We start from the raw sequence: 21,251 nt of genomic DNA, 5'->3' as shown, positions 1-21,251 counted from the left end.
AAGGGCCTTCCAAGCTTGTACTAGCTTAAACCAGTGTGGATTTATGTAATCACTGGTGTATTTTTATAGTCTCTGGTGTGTGTGTGTGTGTGTGTGTGTGTGTGTGTGTGTGTGTGTGTGTGTGTGTGTGTGTGTGTGTGTGTGTGTGTGTGTGTGTGTGTGTGTGTGTGTGTGTGTGTGTGTGTGTGTGTGTGTGTGTGTGTGTGTGTGTGTGTGTGTGTGTGTGTGTGTGTGTGTGTGTGTATAAAGTATTTCTCTCCTAGGACCGCTGAGCTGTGATTTCTGCAGTGTTCTTCACTTCTCTCTTGCCCTTCCTCCTTACAGTCTTAAATGAAAGCACAACAGCTCATTCAGTCAAGACTGATAATGTTTATTTTGTTCCATCGTGTGTGCGTGTGTGTGTGTGTGTGTGTGTGTGTGTGTGTGTGTGTCTGAATGAGTGAGTGTGTGTCTGCTAACTGTGATAATGACGTTTTCGCTCTGAATAGAGTTTTATGAGTGGGGGTTTTTATCCCATCTGCCATCTGTGGTGGTACATGGACCCCTGGGAAATGCAGTCCAGGGGGGGATTGCCTGCAACGTCTGTGTCTGGAGGCAACTGCCTGTCATTATTAATGTTTTTTTATTTGATATCCTTATCCTTAAACATTTTAAAATATATATTTTATCATATATATTTTGCTGCCTCCTCTCCTCACAAACGCTCTCCAAAGGTTCCAAAACAAATCCCATTTGATCGTGATTCATTTGTTCAGCTGTTATTTTTAGGATTCCTACATGATTTAGTTCATTTTCATGTCTTTGAGGCGTCATTCCCATTTTTTCTTGTGTCTAAATTGTTAAGTTACTTACATGCATGTCTTGGGCATGTAATACATTATATGGTGGGTCGGTGTTACTCAATAGTGTGTAGACAATCTTCTAGAAGAAATTGGTGTGAAGTTTATCCAAATTAAAGGATTTCCTTGGTGGAAATGGTGAATAAAATGCATTTACCTCTTAAAGGGTTAAAACATTTATCCATTCTCAAATTTCAAACAATTTTCCATTTTTAACACTGCAAAACAAAGGGAACCTGTGAAGAAGATATACTCGGATTAACTGTCTGGAGTTTCACAATGGAGCAGCTGTAATAATAATCTTTGTGACTAATCAGGTATCGAGTTAGTGTATAATATTCTGTGAAAGTGACATACATAAATCAGCTTCAGCCTTGCTGCGACTCTTACTATAGCTGTACTATTGTTTAATTCAGCTTTATGTTTTTAAAGTCCAAGAAGCTCGCATATACTCAACTTAAAGCTTTGAAAAAACAACGAGCTGTAAGAGAGGTTTATCCTCTCAATCTCATGAATCTGAGCTGGTGATACAATTAACTGCTGCTCTTATCAATGCAGTTTACTAAAAATGAGGTCATGCAGAAAACAGAGTGTGGATTATTGAGTGTTTAGTGGCCAGTTTAGCTCTCGTGTAATCCATATCTTTGTGGAGATTTGCTATGGTCATCACTGGAGCACTAAACCCTCCACTGCACATTGTAAGGCTGCGGGCAATAAAATCGCTCCGCCGCCCTGATAAGAAAAGCACAATAGCGTTCAGCCGCTGGCTCGCCCTCGTTTTCCCTTTCTCTCAGTCCCACTCTTCCTCATCGCTGTCCACCCCTCTGTACAACCAGCTTCCTCTTGCCCCTTCGCAGTTCACACCTTTCATTCTCTTGTTTGCTTTTCTCTCTCTTTCATCTCTCTCTTTTTTTTTTGTCCCCCTCTCGCTCTCCTTCAATTTCGCTCTCCTGCGCGGCGATGAGCCCTCTTGGCGGAGCGTTAAGTGTATAATCTGTGATCTCATGTCTAGATGGGCCTCTCGTCTCCTCTCACTCTGTGCACAAAGGGGCTGAATGGCCGCGACTCACTCAGGGGACACAAATGAGTAATGAGCCACAAACACACGCACACACACACACACACACGCATGCACATGCACGAGCACGGCAAACAAACAAACACACAGACGGCACTACACCTCTCCCAGGGGCTTTGAAGTTGCATATTGATGATGGTGGTTCCAAAGGCTCAATTGAATGTGTAGAAGCAGAAGAGGTAGCTATTGACCGTCCGCTCGCTTCCCTGACCTGTCATCTCTGACGGCTGTAATGAGCAACAGGTGCCTCTTTTGCCAGGTTGGGCCTCGATCGTCATCCAATATTCAACAGTCAGTCAGAGTAGTCAGCCAGTGTAATCACTTGTTTGATGTGCCATCACAGCACTACATAATGGGCCGTGGTGGGTCTGTGAGAGATTGTTTTTGATTGGATAATTGCTATTGTGATTAATGTTTCACCTTTCAGAATACACAAGCAGTTGGCAAAAAATTTAATGTGATGTCATTTTAACCAGAATGGGGATAGTTCACATAGTCCGAGCTAAACTAACTACTTTGATAAATATATGCACATACATTTTATAAAATTAATGATTAACATAACAGTGATTCTTTTTTATTTATTTTTTGCTGGCAGCCGATGTTTTAGTTGGTCACAGAAGGAAAAGTACAGGTATAAAGTGAATATAATGATTATATATAGGAAGATCCTTTAAATCAGGGGTGTCAGACATAAGGCCCGTGGGCCAAAACCAACCCTCGTTAGGGTCCAATGCGGCCAAACCCCCAAGCAATTGGTAAAAAAATTCAAATTTTCTTTAACAAATTTTGCAAAACTGATGTCTGAGCTGAGATATGGGCGATGGTGCCATTAAACCCAGCTACCTCATTTTTATTAAAACTAGCCTCAAAGCTAGACATGCATAAGGCAACAGTTAAAGCAGAATTTTGGGGACATTTCACTGTAGCAAATATCACTGAAAATTGACTTTATATTGAGATTGTCGTACTTTTTGGTAGTAATTGTTTGGTTTCGCAAAAAGATATTTTTATCACATATACTCTGCGCCACAACAAAGAAAAACAATTTAAGTTTAGACTTCGGTTGTTATGGCATCATTTTACCAGTCTGGACCACTCGAGATGAAATTGGTCTGTAAGTGGCTCCTGAGCCAAAATGTGTTTGACACCCATGCTTTAAAACCTCAGGTACAATTTTACTGATTTACCTCAACTGTGCAATATAAAAAATATAGGCCTCATAAGATGTACAATATATTTCTCTCACAGGGATAAAAGCTACTTCACTTCTTCCGTAATTATGCCTGCAATTATCAGCTTAAATTTTCTTACGGTCAGTAACACAGGCTCAGTTGTTTGAACCACATATAGGTTTTTAAAACTCAGTGAATGTCAAGATCACAAAGTTAGACATGTTGTCTCAGATGTAGTGTGCATGGGCCGTCGGATTTGTTCTGGGTCAGAGATTTTTTCCATCGTCTGTGAGGTCAAAGTTGTATTTTTATTTTTCAAAAGTGCTCAGGGAAACAGGCCTCAATATCTCCATGATGGAATTTCTCACAAGAAAACTTGCTATTAAAGTTGTTAGACGTTCACCACTCAGTATACCAAAAGTGCGTCTCATTTCGTAAATAAAAGACCCTGAACCCTCCGTGCCTGGCCCAGTCATGTTGTAGCTTTTAACCTTGTCGTGCTTTGTGTGCACTTTGTGTGTGTAGTTCAAGATAACCAGTTATTATTTCCTGAATTCAGCAGAAATGCACAAATGCTGTTAACTACATGGACAGTCGCTTTGTTCTTCTTAAGTGTTCCTGTTAGACATGACAGCGTGACAGCGAGCCCTCATAAAGAAAAGCAGGACTCAGGCCATCATTGAATTTCATTCTTTATGCCTGTGCTTCTGCCGCTGCGAGGTGTTTGACGGGGAAAAGGCCGATTTTCCTTGAAGCAGCTCAGGACTGTGCGAGCCGTGTAGCTGGTGAGAAAAGGTCAGACTGACACAGGGACTGTTTGTTTTACCAACCTCCCTATGAGAGCTGTTTTTTTGGCTGGTTCTGGAGCCTGCTCATATAAGCTCTTTGTGGCATAAAGACCGTCCTGGCAAGCCCCCCCGCCTCCTCCTCCTCCTCCTCCTCTTCCTCCCCCCAGCTCAAACTCCCACCTCCCTGAGTGATGCCAAGCTGAGTGCCAGCTTCCTCCGGGGTCTGACTGAGGCGGTGCCGCAACGGACCGAAATAGAAAACAGCAGGATCAGAGAGGACGAGGTCACGCATAAATGAGCAATTACAGAGCCCATGTTTCACGTGAAAATTTACTTTTAGAAAAATCTGAATCATGTCAGAAACACTCTGGCAGACAGATTTCTCAAAGGCTTGTAAATACTCACAATAAGAGCAGATTAGTCATCAGTGATAAATCCAGCAAGAGGTTTTCTTACATCTCTGACTTCAACACTGACTGATTGTGTTTCTAGGTTAGACGTGACCTACCCGATGGTTTGACCTGTATATTCTATGTCCTGTAGGCATGTAACAGGCAGACTCGTATGCACCAGCTTCACCTTCTTATATGTATCTGTCAAGTATTCAATGGGAACATCATTTGTGGGAAATGAGCTTTTACCTCCTTAGCAACTGGTTGACAACTGGATGTTGACTCAGCCGTTGATTTCCTTGCAGTGTGTGTGTGTGTGTGTGTGTGTGTGTGTGTGTGTGTGTGTGTGTGTGTGTGTGTGTGTGTGTGTGTGTGTGTGTGTGTGTGTGTGTGTGTGTGTGTGTGTGTGTGTGTGTGTGTGTGTGTGTGTGTGTGAATGGAACATACAGCCTCAAGTGGCACGTCTGGGGAGCAATCATTGTCATAAAGCTGCCAAAACAAACGTCTTCAACCAGTTGCCAAGTTGCCGACAGTGAGGTCAACACTGTGGGAGAGAGAGAGGGCAGCGCTGCCAAGCCCCTTCGTCCCGAGGCATGTGCCATAATCTGGATCCCCGCGTGTGTTTATGTGTTGTTTAACCACCGCAGTAAACGCCTCTTGTGCGTGCTCACTGATGTGACTGCCGCTTCCCTTTCCTAAGAGCGCTCCCATTATGGGTGGGAAGTGACATTGTGGGCCGGCTGAGTGGGGTGAAAAGAGCGACTGAAGGTTACGAGTGTTTATGCAAAAAAGAATCATGTTTCCCCGTAAAACTAATTAGCGATCTTTTGTCAGTGTGCATGATGGTGATGGCAATGGTGCTTGAGTGTGCTCAAGTGTGCTCGGGCTGTTTTTGATCGTCCTTATTGCTGTTTAGGCAGCACGTTTATTTATACATCAATTAAAAGCCCCATTTCAGCAAATAATGGGCTCAAGCATCCATCACTTTTATTGAAGCCACATGAAATGGAGAGGATGTACTTGATTTGATTATTTTTCCCTCTCACCATTTTTTAGGCACTGAATTCCCCCCCCCCCCTTTTTTTTTCCATATATGTTCTAGGTCCAGGAAGCTCTTTCAATCACACTTTTAAATGGGAGGACATCATACAATAATAACATCAATTTTCCTCCGCTTGTTTCTTCTGCTCATGCTTATTCTTATTTCTGAGGCTATATTGTTTGTCACGAGAGTCAATTTGTTGCAGTGGTTTGCATCACCCCTCTCATCTTGCTGTGATGTTCTTGGCACGGGTGGGAAGTCTAAGCAGAGAGGGGGGTGGGATTATGCTTGCGCTGTAACATGTGTAGGTATACCCTGGGGATGTGCGCGATCCACTGTTCGAGTTGCTGCGTTATCAACAAGCAAGTATCTACACAGACTATCTGCACTGTGTGCCCCGCAAAGCTTTTGTTGTTCAGTGCAGCGAGCCTCCTCAGACTGGCAGGTTGTATAGATGTGGTAGGACACAGTGGTCCCTGGTGCGCTTTATAATTGGGAACCTCAGAGGAGCGGGGAAAATTCGATCTTGGATGAATTAATCCTTCCTCCTTTTATTCCATACCCCGTTCAGGGGTCCTCTCTAATCTGTGCTAATGCGTTCACAGAGTGCACTGGATCAATTCACTTCACTGGGACTGAGAAAGAGAGAGAGCCGGAGTTGGTTGGACTGAGGAGAGCAGAGGGATGAGGAGCCGGTAGAGGAATATAGAGATTGGATACTTTGAGATGAGCTGCTTTAATGACTCAGTCTGAGACGTAAAACCTGATCCATCACAGGGTGACAGTAGTGAATCATAAGGATACAGCAACTTGCAAGGATTAACCCTTAATCTTAAAGGTTTCGCCTGGCCTGAGATGGTCCGCTGATGGTGCTGCAGCGAATAACGAATGGATGTTCGGCTAATGATCGCGGCAGCTAATGGTCCATCATATGTCAACATTATATATGGCACCACGATTTTTCTTTAACTTGCAACCATTTCGAGCAGTTTAAGTGATAAGTCTCACTCTTTACAGTCAGTTTGCAGTTTTTATTTGATTCTGTTTAGTTTTTCCCCTTTTTTTCTGGGATGACATGCAGCACTTGTCTCTAGGCCCAACATCAAGATTGTGTAGGGTATGCTTCTACATCTACATCTACAGCTACATCTACATCTACATCTACATCTACATCTATATAGATATATATAGATAGATAGATAGGCACTGTTACCATTTGTCCATGCTTCAGTGTAATCACTAGCTGTAAGTGGAAGTCTCATCACTATAGTTGAGATTCTTCAAATTAGGCCAATGTGTTGACACTCACAAGTGGATGAAAAGACTAAATATTGATGGTGAAAGGTCAACGTGACGTTCTCTTTGTCCCACATTTTTAAATTGCATCATGTTTGGATCACCTTGAAAGTCTTCTACCTAAAATCTGGCACAAATGTTCTCATAAACTCAAAGATAATCCTATTAGGTTATGGTGGCAAAAAATTAAAAGTCACATAACCTGAGAAACACGACGTGCCAATAAATAAAAGCTTTCAACAATCTCCGAGTGCTTTTTTGTCCTGAAACAGCAGGCTTCACACCAGGAATGATATACTGGCGACCTAAAAATAATCTATGATTAACATCTTTTTAACGAAAGAGCTGATAACATTGTTTCCCCACTGAGTTCAGATGATAAAAACTATAATGCAATCTGCAACTTTCTGCTTAGAAGAAGCCTGCAACCAAAACAAGTTATTTTTTTGTTTTCAGGCTGCAAACATAAAGGTTCTGCTTTCACAAACTTGATTATTTTGTTAGACAATCACACACACTCAAAATAGGTGTGCACATGCAAATTCAGCATAGAAATGCCCCAAAGCCTGGATTCAAAGAGGATATATTCTCACTTGTAGGTGAGAGTGCCAACCACTACACCACTGTTTTCTGACCTAAAACGGAATTTAGTTTTTTCGCTATTCTATCTGTATTAAATGACTAAAAGGAATCCTTGAATTAACGTAAATAAACCTTTCAAACATGTCTCCTCCTCTCCTTCTTCACAGTGTGGACAATAGTGGACAGTCATTTCTTTTTCATCTTGCTGTAAAATCAACTCCTCTTGATTTTTTCTTTTTTTTTCTCTCTCTCACCGTGCAGAGAGACCGTGGCTACAAAAATCATAATGCTTATCCCTCTCGATGTCTTGCTAGCTCCTCATAATCGTTACATATCCCTGTTCCGTCTGATTTAATACCCTCAATGGTGCACTCTTGGCTTGCTGGTTTCCATGGTTACCATTTCCTGGATAGAGCAGTATGCTGAGGATGAACTGTGTGGGTACGATTGTCTTCATGTGGTGCATGAGTGAGGCACTGTTACATGAAAACTAAAGCAATTACAGTGCTTCAGCCATTAGGAGACAGGACATTCGTGCTATATGCTGTCCTCTGGCTTTGGCCGTCAGATGAAACAAAGACTGAAATGTGTTTTCGTCAGTGTTCCTGTGTGAAGCTGCACATGTTCTCCCGCTGCTGTTTGTCTCTGAGGCAGCAGCGGGGGCCATTTTTATGCCTGCTGTATTTGGAGAGTGATTGTAGTTCACAGAGTAGAGTGCTGCCGTCCTCGCATTAGGAGAGAGCCGAAGAGGAGATGGTTGTGTGTCTGCCAGATGAAGGACGTTTATTTGTTGCAGCATGTGTGGCCCCTGGCAGAAGAAATGCTTTTCTAACCACAATCAACATCCATCAGAAGCCAGACTTACCTCTCCTGCAGACAAAAGGTTAAACGCTTCACTAAATCATTCACTCTTTTGTTCTCTTTCTTTTTCTTCCCACCTCTTTTCCCTCTTCCTCTACCTCGGTCGCCTATATATTACCCTGCCTCCTCAAATCACATCCCTCTTCCTTCCCCCGTCATCTTTCTCCTCCTCCTCCTCCTCCGCCTCCTCCTCCTCCTCCTCCTCCTCTGCCTCCTCCTCCAGCTGGTGGGCGGCGAGTTCGACCTGGAGATGAACTTCATCATCCAGGAAGCGGAGAGCATCGGCTGCATGGTGGAGCTGCTGTCCCACTGTGAGGTGACGTGCCAGGCCGAGATCTGGAGCATGTTCACCGCCATTCTGCGCAAGAGCGTGCGCAACCTGCAAACCAGCACAGAGGTGGGCCTCATCCAGCAGGTGCTGCTCAAGATGAGCACTGTGGACGACATGATTGCAGGTGAGACGTGTGGTGGTGTGCATAAAAAATACACGAGAGATGAAAATAAAGAGGATTGCAATTTTCCACAGTATAATTTTATTTTTTTTCGATTGTGTTTCTGATTACACCTCTACATTTGATGGTGGGTTGAGTTCAACGTCATAATTGTAGTAATATTGTGTTGATTCGCTCGTTACGTTCAACTGAACTTACACCTGTTAGTTGGAAGTGAGGCGGTTTTGCTCAAACATTATTTTGTTCGGTTTGAGTAAATCTGTCATTATTAAAGTCTTTTTTTTTTTCTTTTTTTTTTTTAAACCACAGGCGCTCCACTTAGCACACTCTTGCGTAACACCATTTCCCGTTTTTGATTACTTGAAAAAAAGAGAGAAGAAAACTAATTTCTGAAAGATACAAAACTCATGACAATGACAAGAAGCAGCCACATAAACACCCGAGATAAGCGCTATACTGTACATAGGTAAGCTTGTGTTTATTTTTTAGGGCTGTAACTACACACGATTTAACAGCTGCTTAGAAAGAAAGGGGTAGAAAGAGACAGCAGCTCCTCAAACTTTTTCATAACAAAGTCCTAGAAAGTTAAGTTATTTTTAACTGGGTCATTATTTCATAATAATAATAATCGGTTCTCAAAGGTGTTGCTGCATAAAGTAGTGGTGTTATAGTAACGACAATGAGCTGTTTGCCACATGTGTGCATTTACATGAGTTGTTCTTTAATTGGGATCATCGTGTATGAATCACAACTTGATCTTAACAGCATTGCTGTCTGACTATAACACCAAGACCTATAAATGTCCCCATAGATTTCTCTGTTGATCATCATGTCTGATTGCTTTTAGCAACATTCCCACTATTAGTTTTATATTATTATTATTATTATTATTATTATTATTATTATTATTATTATTATAATGCAGTATTGCCATGCGTTTTCCACGACAGTGGAATAAAGCTGAAAACCATGCGCCACTGGTTGTTTATAAGGTCCACTGCTTCCTCCACTCATCTCCAGCACTACCTCACCAAGGTAGTGATTTCACCCGGGTGAAAGAGACACCCTTACAAGTCCCTGTCAACACCCCTGCATTCAGGAGTTTGTTTTATCTGCACAAGAGTGAAATCCGCAAGCCACACTGAAAACATCACTTATCTTCAGATTGCTTGTAGTTTGTGTTGAACCTGCTTTTTATTTGTGGTTAATATTTGACATTACATTATTGATGTAATACTCCACTCTTGCTGCTTTTTGGGGTAATTTTAGATCATAACCAGGAACTGAAGATATGTTTAGCTGCCTTCCGCTTTTTTTTTTTTTTTTCCCGTTTTCTTTCTAACAAAGACACCTTCCCTATACTCATGTGTGTTTGCCCTGCAGTCAGACATCTATAACAACCCCCCGATGCAGCAAAAGCAGAGTAATGACCTCAGGATATTTCTGTGTGTGCTGCTGTTTGTACAATGCACTTGATAGCACAACAGCACATACACGGTCCTTTCTTTCCAGTGATCACATTGACCTTGACTTCCCTTTAATCGTGCCTCAGAGTGAACCGCCACCCCCAACCCCACCCCTACGCACCCCGCGTCCTCCCTGTCCTACCTACAGCCGCAGGATAATGTGTTTTATAACTTCTTTGACTTATTACTGCTCGCCACAGCAGAGCGTACGCCTGCTTGAATCAATCCTGTGCCGATTCTCGCAGACTCTCTCCCTCACTGAACCGTGATCCCAACACTTTTCTAAAACTATTTAAAATGACCTACATGGATTGATCGTGCCAAAAACAGAGCTTAGGGGTTTTGAATCTAGGACATTGTGTATTGCATTTTCCCTCTCACACCAAGCACCTCCTCCAGCCTCCTCCTTTATTCCCTGTCGCCGAGCGCTGGCTAATGAAATATTGTGGGAAGACTCTATTCATATCGAGCAGGCCTAATGGGAAAGGAGAGCCTTTCTAAGCAGATTGCCTCACTCTGAGAAGGCGGTGCAGCTCCTCTGCCATATCCTTACCGATCTGCTGTGCAAAGTGAAAGTCAATGAAGCAGGAAGGTCATTTTGACAAACCCATCGGCCCGCTGTGTTATTTAATTCATATATGAAAATATTCAGAGGGAATTACATTTATAGTTTTCACAGCCATTAAACCGGAGCTCTCGTGCAGCTTCGATGAGGTCAACGACAGACTTTTAAAGTGACGACTGCTTATTGGGATTAAAACAAGATGAGATGCATTTTGTTTAAGACTGGTCACACAACTCTGTGCACACCCCCACAATCTATTAAAGGCTGACATCCAGAGGGGTTTAAGTGACATTAAGAAAACGTAACTCTTTGGCATCAAGAAGTGGACAAATTCTAAAAAAAAATATTATATATATATAGTCTGTATCTCTAAATGTTACAGCTAACAATTATGATCAGTTAATCTGTGAATATTTTTCTTCAGTATTCAATCAGTTATTTGCTCTTTAAATTGTCAGGTAATGTAAAAGTATATTAACCCGAAGCCTAAAATGTCTTATTTGATCAAACACTCAATGGATAACTTCAAATAACAAATAGTACTTTTCTAACACTTAAGTCATTATATATAGTCTCAAAACAGCCAAGCAACTCTGGAAATAAGTTCCTATAGATTGCTTGATCATCCAACCAAGAGATGCAGTATTTTCTAACTCTATTATCAGCCATGTGTTTATATGATTGTATTTATGTGAAGCTGGTGCCGTGTGAGTCCTCATTTTGATGCTTTGATTCATGCTTTCTGCTTAATTATATGTGTGTATAATGTGTAATCCTAAATCAGCTTATGTCAACAGGTCTAATGTGCAGCATAAGTGAGCCTGTCGCTGGATTGAAGACCTATCTGTTTGTTTAGCCTCATGTATCCGATGTATTCGGATCACTGCACACAACATGACATTACACAGTTGTATGAGTTCACTGTATGGAGGATGCTGTGCAGAACAAGTCAGTGAGGGGCTTTAAGGATGTACGTGTTTTGCATACAGTGGAAAGTGCAGCTCTGAATTCTGACAGCATTGAATGATAAATCGTTCAACACAGACAGTATACAAACGTGTCTCTGTTTTTGGCCCTCGGCATATTTTATCAGATTTATGTCAGCGGAGGGCCATCGGAATGCTGACTCACAAAACATACGCGCACACACTGGAATTGTCTTTTTCACTGCCTCTATCTGTGCTCTGTTTCTCAGACCTTTTGGTGGACATGCTGGGAGTCATGGCCAGCTACAGCATCACAGTCAAGGAGCTAAAGCTGCTCTTCAGCATGCTGAGGGGAGACAATGGCATCTGGGTGAGTCCAAGCTGAACCCAAAAAAATATTTATTGATTGCTTGTTCTTAGTGTTCTTAGTTTCTGGTTACGAAATGTTAACATATCAATGTCTCTATTGTGTTGAATTCTTCTTTACTTCTATTGTGGTCACTGACATTATATTGATACTACTACTACTACTACTACTTTTATATTGATATTAGTAAAAATCCTGGTTAGTAGTTTCAACAGTATATTAATCTGGTGGACTCTTACGGTGGTCCGTTTTACATTTGACTTAGTCTGTTCTTTTTCGTAGTTCTTATGAATGAAGAGGCTTTGCTTGTTGATCCCTCTTTCTGTATCCATTTTTTCTCCTACAAACACTGACAATTGTTTTCATATCTGATTGATTCTGGTTAAAACACAATTTTGCTTTTGATTGTTTTTGCAAAAACAGATTCACTAATTATGAATCATTGGCATTTACACCTGTGCAGAATTGTATTTTTTCCATTTTCTTTTCTTTTTCTTTTTAATAGACTTGATTTTTCACCGATGTTTCTGCTGCTAAATACATGAGACATTGTCGTGTTTTTACCACTTCAATACTGTACAAGTAATAGCAATGGAAGCTTTACTTATTTTGTACTGGATTACTTGTTCAGCACGAGTTAATGCGTTCTATTAATCTGGACGCCAGGTAATGGGACGATTGCGCTAATAGAAAAGAACGGAGGAAGTAAGTGTGTGTACTTAATTGTGGGGATATGACAAGGCAAGGGCAGTTCAGCTCACATTCACAACGTCTTTCCCTGTAATTGGCTTTATTAATGAAACAATCAATTCATGTGTTACTTTTGTTAGCATAATGCATTTGCGGTGAAAGAAAAAACGTGTGCTCAAGTGTGAAGGTGAAAAAATGAATGTGCAGTTTAGTATACGTATGTACACTCTCGGAACAAATCTTTCATCATTTTCCATTACTGATCGCACAGCAGCTGCTCTTAATACTCCGCTGAAAGGCTTCTTTTCCTTCCTCTCCTTGGTCAGACGGTTTTGCCACCCTTCTATCTCTGCATTTGAAATATTGTTTACTCATTCCGAGTCAGCCAAAATAACCTTTTGTTGTGAAAAAGCTGCCCAAGAGGCCTTTCTTTTTGGGTATTGTGAGTGGGTGCAGATTATTGGAAAGAATGCAAGATTATTACATTTTCCTGAAGCATCAATATGAGCGCCTCTTGTACCTGTTTGCTTCAGGCTTTTAAAGAGAAACCACACACTGCTCATTTTTTCACCAAACTTATTCATTAAATCCCAGTCCCTACATTAGCTGACTCATGTCAACTTTAGATTCCAGCTACAGTGCCAATGCCTATTAATAAGATTAGAGTGGGCAGAACTCAATACAGACTCAAATTGTATTGGTTCTTGTGATCTGACTTGGCCCCTGTAGTTTTCTGATAAGCCCACTGTTCACTCTGTTTGTTGTGGTAAATAATAGTATAAACTGTGACGATAAAGGAAAGCTTAATGAGACTGAACTTCTTCCATTTTAACATCAGTACTTGCTGTGGGGTTCACCGAGCGTTTGTGGTAATTTGATTCAGCAGACCAGTATCAAGTCTCATGAATCTCCCCTCTACGATCTTTGACCACTGATCAGTGGTCCATATCTGCACCTTCATCCATACCTTTAACCGTCTCTTAGTGCCTCCTCTTTCTGATATCTATAGCCAAACCATCCACCGTGCTCTTATTTCCCTGTCTTTCACCATCTCTCCTCCTCTAGCAGCCCTCTGCGGAGACAGATCGATTAAGGGTTGCCATGGTATTGATGAGGTGTTGTCGGGAGTGATTGAAGAGTTATCGATCCAATGGGGTTGTGGTAGAGATGTGATGTCACACCGTGTTTTTTTTCCCCCAGCAGAATCGAGGGTATCTGTCTGTCACGTGATGATAATGATCATGCTCTCCTTTCACCTCCTCTCCTCTCCTCTCCTCTCCTCTCCTCTCCTCTCCTCTCCAGCCGAGACACGCCATCAAGCTCTTGTCCGTGTTGAATCAGATGCCTCAAAGACACGGTCCTGACACCTTCTTCAATTTCCCAGGACGCAGTGCAGCGGTGAGACTGACCAATACACCCTCGCACACAGTCTCACACTCAAATACACCTGAATCTCATTCACAGAAATGAGTCCAATTCATTCCTCGCGCTCTCAAATTACTAAAGAGTTCTTCATGCCATTCCTGTTTACAGTCAGTCAGCGCATCTTAATTGGCACTTTACCCCACTAGTGCAAGCAGCTGAATGGTGAAAAGGCACTAATGGCTGACTGAGTGACATATTGATTGGTATAAACATTGGCAAGAGCTATACTGATGTGTGTATCCTCTTTCAGGCTATTGCGTTGCCACCAATTGCCAAATGGCCGTACCAGAATGGATTCACCATCAACACTTGGTTCAGACAGGATCCGCTCAACAACATCAATGTGGATAAAGATAAACCCTACCTCTACTGGTGAGTCACTCAGAGTTCCACTGGATGTCTGGAGGAGCTTACGGGAAGTAAAGGTTTCGCATAAATCAGCACTTTGTCAGAACTTAAATCTAAAAACTAGGGTATTAAATTTCTTTTTTCTTACACATTCTATTAACCTACTGATGTCACATTGACATTTTTGTGGGTGCTGTTTCAGAGAGGTTTAATTAAAGAAAAGGGATCTGAAAAATTAATGATGTGAATCAGGTTTTTGTGTCAGTCCTTCTGGATCACAGAGCTGCAGTTTGTAGCTTGGGGTTCATCATTTTCTGTGTTTTCATGAGTCATCAAGAGGAAAGACGACCGCAAAAGAGGTGTAAATACCACTACCAGTACTTTGAAGAAACTGTATTCTTTGAGTGAGAGACGCATTTAAATTCTTAGATGCACAAAGCTATTGTTAATTAAAGCCGACACTTGGTTAAATAAGCTCATACTCGTCCTTTCTTGTTTGTGAAAGTAACGAGTTAGAATGAGCAAGAAAAAAAATAAGTGATGTGAACACAGATGGCGCAATTTTGAGGTGGAAACACAATCGAAACCCGATCGTCTCCCACATTTGGTATGAAGACCATTCAACAAATACTTATGTGTAGGTCACCAAAGGTCAACCTGGAGTTTGTTTGAGGGTTAAGAGGATTGAGAAAAGCAGGACGCTGCTCTTTCCAGAGCATGAATGTGCTGTTGTGCCTCTGTGCTTTCAGCAATCAACCTTTTAAAGTAATTCCTTCAAACTTCAAAGATTGACAGTTCAGAGGTCATTATGACCTTGTGTGTTATTTGAAGTGTTTTGAGGAGGATGATGATGAGATTATACTGGGTGGACCTCACTTGGACACTGTGTACTCCTTTATTCATAAACATGTTCTCCAACTAGAAAATATGCATTGTAAGAGATGCGTTTGTGAAGAATCATGCTTCACATTGGTGTTCATGCTCCCTTGACGGAAAGACACTTTGGCTTCATCAGGACACTGTGGTGAGGGAAAATACACTATGATGGGCTGACAAAGTGTCTGTGACTAATGGAAAACATGATATATGTTCAACATCTTGAGAATTTTCTTTTTTTTTAAAGAATGGTCACACATTTCCCCTCACTTAAGAATGACCTGATTAAGTTTGAGTGTCCCCAAAATCAAGGGCATTATGATCTCATCAGCCATTTTTTTAATGAATGTAATGTCTTGGTAGAAGTCCACGGTTTTTAATGTCTTCATTCAACATGCCTGCAAAGATTACAAAGGTTGGACACATTAAGAGCAAAACTCCTTAGTGAAATATGACTACAGTTTCTATCTTAACAAGAAGTTGAACATTCTTTTTGCCCAGATGTTCTTGACCAACGCTCCACAGATGACAAACATTTAACTCGCCAGACTGAATGATACAGACAGTAAAGTTAACGGATAATGATTTGAGACATAACTTTAAATGTCAAGCCACTCTATTATGAGTGCAGTGTTGGGTGGATGCCTCCAGTTCCGTGCAACTCTGGACCTCTCTGGCCTCACCGTTAGTGTTGTAAGTGCAGGCCGTTAGCCACTGCGTTGCTTCATTAGCTCTGACCTTTTATTTAATTGAACTCCTTTACACCACTTCTTTCTTCCACCTCTTCACTCCGCGATACTAACTAAGGCCCCCTCCCAACACACACACACACACACACACACACACACACACACACACACACACACACACACACACACACACACACACACACACACACACACCCTCTATCGCCGAATTGATCTCTGATTCATTATCGACAGGAAGATTTCACCAAGGAATCCGGTAGCTTGTGGTGTGCAGGAAGGATGACACGCGTCTGTAAATCCTCCCGATATCATCGCAGAAATTAGCTCTCATCATGAAAAGTGTTGAGATGTTGATCTTGTTTCCATAGTAACGGTTTGTCAGGTTGTCGTGGTGAGCTAAGGTACGAGGGTGGGAGGATGTCCTCTGCTCCTTTGGCCCGGGTCTTATCATCCTCCCCCACATTTAGCTGCTACTTCAGCTGCCTGTTTGATACTGGCCTCCACGGCTGCACCAAGACCCCGATAACACTCTGCATGCACTCCTAATGTGTAGCAGGGATTCACTTGAGAGGGATTTCTATCTTCTTCCTGGCTCTGCGGTGTGTGTGTGTTTGTGATCCTTCTGCGACTATTTTCGAAGTGAAATGCTTGTTGTTGTTTCATGAAGAAGCCGAGTTGTGAGACGAGGTTTTACGTGAAGGTTACGAATGCGGGTGGAGAAATATTATGGAGGGAAAAACGGAGGGAATGAGATTAGTGATGTTTCTCACACACCTGTGATGTGGGACCCCTGCTGCTGCAGCAAAGAAAGCACTTTAAAATCCTGCTTTATTGCAAATGGTTCTTACTTTAATAAAGTGATATGTGGGTGTAAAAAGTGCTCAGCTTGTATTTAGATTCTTCTTTTGTTGTTGTTTTTTTTGTGCATTTCTACCGGATACGTTTTCTTCCAGTTTCATTGACTCTCATGTAAAACAGGAGCAAAACAGTCAGAAACTTGAATCCTGCATGTTTCGCCCAGAAACACCCCATTTTTCTTTTGGAATAAATTGACATTTTTCAAAGTCAGATGTTAAGCCGATAACCTTGTAACTCTTTGTGATTCCTCTGCAGTTTTCGCACCAGTAAAGGAATCGGTTACTCTGCTCACTTTGTGGGAAACTGTCTTATCGTGACATCGTTGAAGTCAAAAGGAAAAGGATTTCAGCACTGTGTGAAATATGATTTCCAACCCCGCAAGGTAAGGGAGCGCACAGAGCTCGGGAATCCTGTGGCACATGTTACGTGCTTTGTTCATTGCAAGACTGTATGAGTTTAGATAAGGTCTGTCAATTAGGACCTGAACACTGCTCCTTTACTGCACTGTCAGCGTTATGCTGCTGTCACACCACACACACACCTACCTGCACATGCACACATAAACAACCACACACCCACTTGATGAGATGGCCTTCTGCAGGATTTGCTGACCCAGTAGAATCCCTGCACAACCTAACAAAGTTCCCAGTGGTTTCATTTGATCAATTCATAAGCCACCATGTCTCACCACACTTCGTCCTCCTCTGCATGCGTTAACGGGCGTAAGACGGAGAGCTTACATGCACGTGAAAGTTTGCGTACTGTCTAGCTATCTGCGCACGAGGTAGAATCCTTTCATCATTTCTGCCCCCTCTCCCTTCCTGCCGCCGTACTCTCAATTTCAGTCTTTCCTCCAGGGAAGCTACTTGTATTGTCGCCAGGAAAAATGTTTTCTAATCAAATGTGCACAGCCACACGCAGGCACGCACGCACGCACGCACGCACGCACGCACGCACACACACTTCTGCTATACAATTTGAAAGTGAGCAAAGGTAGAGAAAAAGCTCCTGAGCGAGTTCAGCAGTGTAATTATCTAGGTTAGCTAATGCTCATAAAGCTTTCCAGAGAGCCACTAAGTGAGGTTGTCAGGGGGAGTATGCTCAGAATTGACATTAATAAGGAGAATAAGGCCATAATTCAAACATAGTGTCGCAGACTAAAAAAAAAAGAGAAAAAAATCTGAAATGAATCATCACTGAGCAGGACGCTACTGACAGTATTCTCCAATAGTTTATGATTATTAAATAACAAGTTCACAGATGCCAATAACACATTTTGCTCACCACAGGATTTAACAGGTTTGTTTTCCTTTTAGTTTATTTGGCCACCAGCCAGTTGTCAATATACAGAATATAAAAAAACAACAGCAACCAAACGTGAAAGAAAAACTTCAAAAGATTTTGAACATAGCATTATCTATAATAAAAAAGAATGATGAAATTAAAGTGATCATTTGGGAAATTATCCAATTGAAAGACGTTTCTTGAGAGAAGATATTGTGATAAAAAAGGTGAGTGAGTAAAACTAAAACACACACTGGTGGAACTGCGCACGTTACTAGATTAATATAAATGAAAACTATAGTGCCATAAGTGTAACACATAAATGCAAACATGATTTACGCTTCAAGCTGAGAGCTTATTTATTTTTCAAAATATGATGCATTTTGTCGGGTGAAAGTAGCATCGATCACTGTGACGCTGAGGTAAATCTTATTCTGTCTGTCTGATTTAGCGTCTGCCTGACGGTGTGCTCTTTCTTTCTCCAGTGGTACATGATCAGCATCGTCCACATTTACAACCGCTGGAGAAACTCGGAGATCCGCTGCTATGTCAACGGTCAACTGGTGTCCTACGGCGATATGGCCTGGCACGTTAACACCAATGATGTGAGTGCACGGAGGCTGGTTTGCTTGATTTTCTTTAGATAAAAATGAACTTACACTTTGATGATTCCACAGAAATATAAGCTTAATATTTATTTTTTTTATAAAAAAGGATTCAATTCAATCTCAGGAATCTTGTATTGTTTTGGCTTTGGTTCAGCCCCCCCCCCCCCTTACTGCGATATTGGCAAACTTATGAGGTTTGCCCTCTGCATTTGTTAGCCGCAGCAGCAAAGTCGTCCTTGGGCCTGCTTCCAGCTCGGCTCGCTCAAAACTCCTACTTCCAACTTTTCCATTTAGCAAAGGACAGGTAGTCTGACCTCTCGGTGGCGGCACAACCTTCATTACACTTCTTCCTTTTGCAGCTTTTGACACTGCCGTACTCACCGAGGACTGGTCTTTACTCCTTGGAAGAAACTCCCCGGCCCTTAAATGTTTTTACAGTTCAGGCCACTCACAGGATGACTTGTAAAGAAGTGAGAGGATGAGGGCGCCAATGTGTTGATGCTATCAGTGTTTGCTTTGTCCAGTTGGCTGGAAATAAAACGTATGTAATCATTTCTCGAAGAGGAGATTGAAGATCTAATTGTGATATCAGGTATCAGTGGGATGCAGTTGATGAAAGGCGAGTGGACAGGAAAAACTAAGTCACTTGAGTCTTTAGAAACCTGCATCTATCAAAAGTGTGTGTTTGTCAGAAACCAGGTTCTTCCCTGAAAAACAGTAAATAAGCTCTTAAGATGTCTCTAAGGAAAATTTTAAATGTCATGTCTTTAGTTTTAGGGTTCATTTATTGCCTGATTTGTGACAAATAATTGTCTCTCTCTGTCATGCTTATTGGCGCCTGAAAATGTCAATCATATGGCAAGTTGGAATTAATCTCATCTTCTTTTAGCTTGTTTTTATGGAAATCCGTAAATATACAGAATCCCTGGAGGCCCATTATGGAAAAAAACCTGGAAGAAGAGTCTCCAGACTTGATGGACACTCCTGTACATGCAGGAAAAACATGTCAACGCCACACAGAAAGGCCACCAAATCTCGTCCCGAAAAAACCCAACAAGGGCTTGATTGAAATACGTTGAATGCAAATGATTTAAAAAAAATAAAAATAAAAATGTAAATCATGTCACCTCCACAAGCTCACAATTGATTTTGGGATCAAAGCTCAGAACATTTTTGATGTTTCCTTTTTTTTTTTTCTCCCCAGAGTTATGACAAGTGTTTCCTCGGCTCATCGGAGACAGCAGACGCTAACAGAGTGTTTTGTGGTCAGCTTGGAGCTATTTATGTTTTCAGCGAAGCTCTTAACCCAGCTCAGATCTTTGCTATTCACCAACTCGGCCCAGGATACAAGGTAAGACGGCACTCTGCCTTTCCTCCCTCATTCACTGCATCATTTCCTGTGCTTTAATGTGTTGTATATCCTGACAGCCTGGAGACGGCATTGTCCTTGTCCCTAATTGTCAATTTCTCCCATGGACGTCCCCTCCCGTTCAAATCGTTGACTATAAGCAGAAAAGCCCAATGCAAAAATACCCAGTACATTGCTGACTGTGTAGTAGCTTTTTCAGGTTTTTGTTGTCATTTATTATTTATAATGTGGGGTTTTTATGGAGCACGAGGTCTCGGTTTTATGTCAGAGAAAAGTAGGTTTCACTTTGGGTTCAGGCAGTGCATCCCAACATATTTTTATAGATGCACCTTAAAAACCTCTGTATCCAATCCAATGGCTTTCAGTCATCACAATCATATTTGGGCTGATTCTATCGTACTGAAAACTAGTATGTGAATATACAGACATGTGTGCCCATCTCTCTTTTACACAAGTCTCCTCCAGATGAGATTACAGCCAGTTTAGAGCTGCAATTTGCCCCTACATGCATGTTTTTGGATGTGGAAGGAATGAGGAACTAAAGAAAACACATTCATCACAGTGGAAGCTGCAAAGTTTGCTCTCTGGCCAAGAATCAAAGCTTTTTATACTCGCTGTGAGGCTGTAATGTTTCACAATAGTTTTTTTTCTGTTCATTTCTGTTTGATTGACTGAGCTTGTTTTTACAATTTCAGCTGGTTAGTGATTGTTAGCTGACTACTTTAAACCTTCACAAATTCATTGATTTGAGCCAGCAAAGTAATTTAAAATAATAAAAATAAATACCCATTTGAATTTTGTTAATTGAGTCATAATTTGTCCATCTTTTGTTGCTATTTTACTGCTCATTTGATCACTGATGAATAGAATCAGGTGTTATATCACATGTATTATGCTATTTGTTAATTTTTTTATTTTTTGTAAGATTACAGGTTTTAATTTAGTGCACAAGAGGCAACACTAATAAAGATGGAAAAAAAAGATCACCTCTATAATGTCAAAGAAAGACATTTTATTGTCCAAAGCGAAGCTGTAAACAGTGAAGTTGTTTTCGGTGACATATTAGAAGAGGTGCAGTCGTATTTCAGGTTGATTGATTGTGTTAAAGTCACTCTCTAGTTCTTGGTTATTATTTACAGAAGCAGTTGCTTTTGTCGCTGTGGATCATAATCTGATGCAGTTTGGAGACATTGACTGAGAGGCCTGGTTGCAGTTTTGGCCGCTCGGATTAAAATCCCCGCAAAGAAACTTCAGAGT

The 21,251-nt window shown here is 41.5% G+C and overlaps 1 protein-coding gene across 4 annotated transcripts in view; it reads left to right on the top strand.

Annotated features, from left to right (window-relative positions):
• The window catches only part of nbeaa (neurobeachin a), an 88,801-nt gene that overhangs the window by 21,606 nt on the left and 45,944 nt on the right, over positions 1 to 21,251 (top strand). For all 4 annotated transcript variants that reach the window (XM_080483933.1, XM_080483936.1, XM_080483935.1 and 1 more), the window contains exons 2-8: positions 8,277 to 8,508; positions 11,732 to 11,832; positions 13,822 to 13,917; positions 14,195 to 14,316; positions 16,989 to 17,115; positions 18,503 to 18,622; positions 19,830 to 19,976. In XM_080483933.1, the coding sequence (XP_080340059.1) occupies positions 8,277 to 8,508; positions 11,732 to 11,832; positions 13,822 to 13,917; positions 14,195 to 14,316; positions 16,989 to 17,115; positions 18,503 to 18,622; positions 19,830 to 19,976 (945 nt within the window). The remainder of the gene's footprint in view (positions 1 to 8,276; positions 8,509 to 11,731; positions 11,833 to 13,821; positions 13,918 to 14,194; positions 14,317 to 16,988; positions 17,116 to 18,502; positions 18,623 to 19,829; positions 19,977 to 21,251) is intronic.

This window comes from Lipophrys pholis, assembly GCF_963383615.2.
Source record: "Lipophrys pholis genome assembly, chromosome: 16".
Taxonomy (NCBI): domain Eukaryota; kingdom Metazoa; phylum Chordata; class Actinopteri; order Blenniiformes; family Blenniidae; genus Lipophrys; species Lipophrys pholis.
The sequence above is the reverse complement of the archived record's forward strand: the minus strand, read 5'-3'. Positions and strand labels throughout refer to the sequence as shown.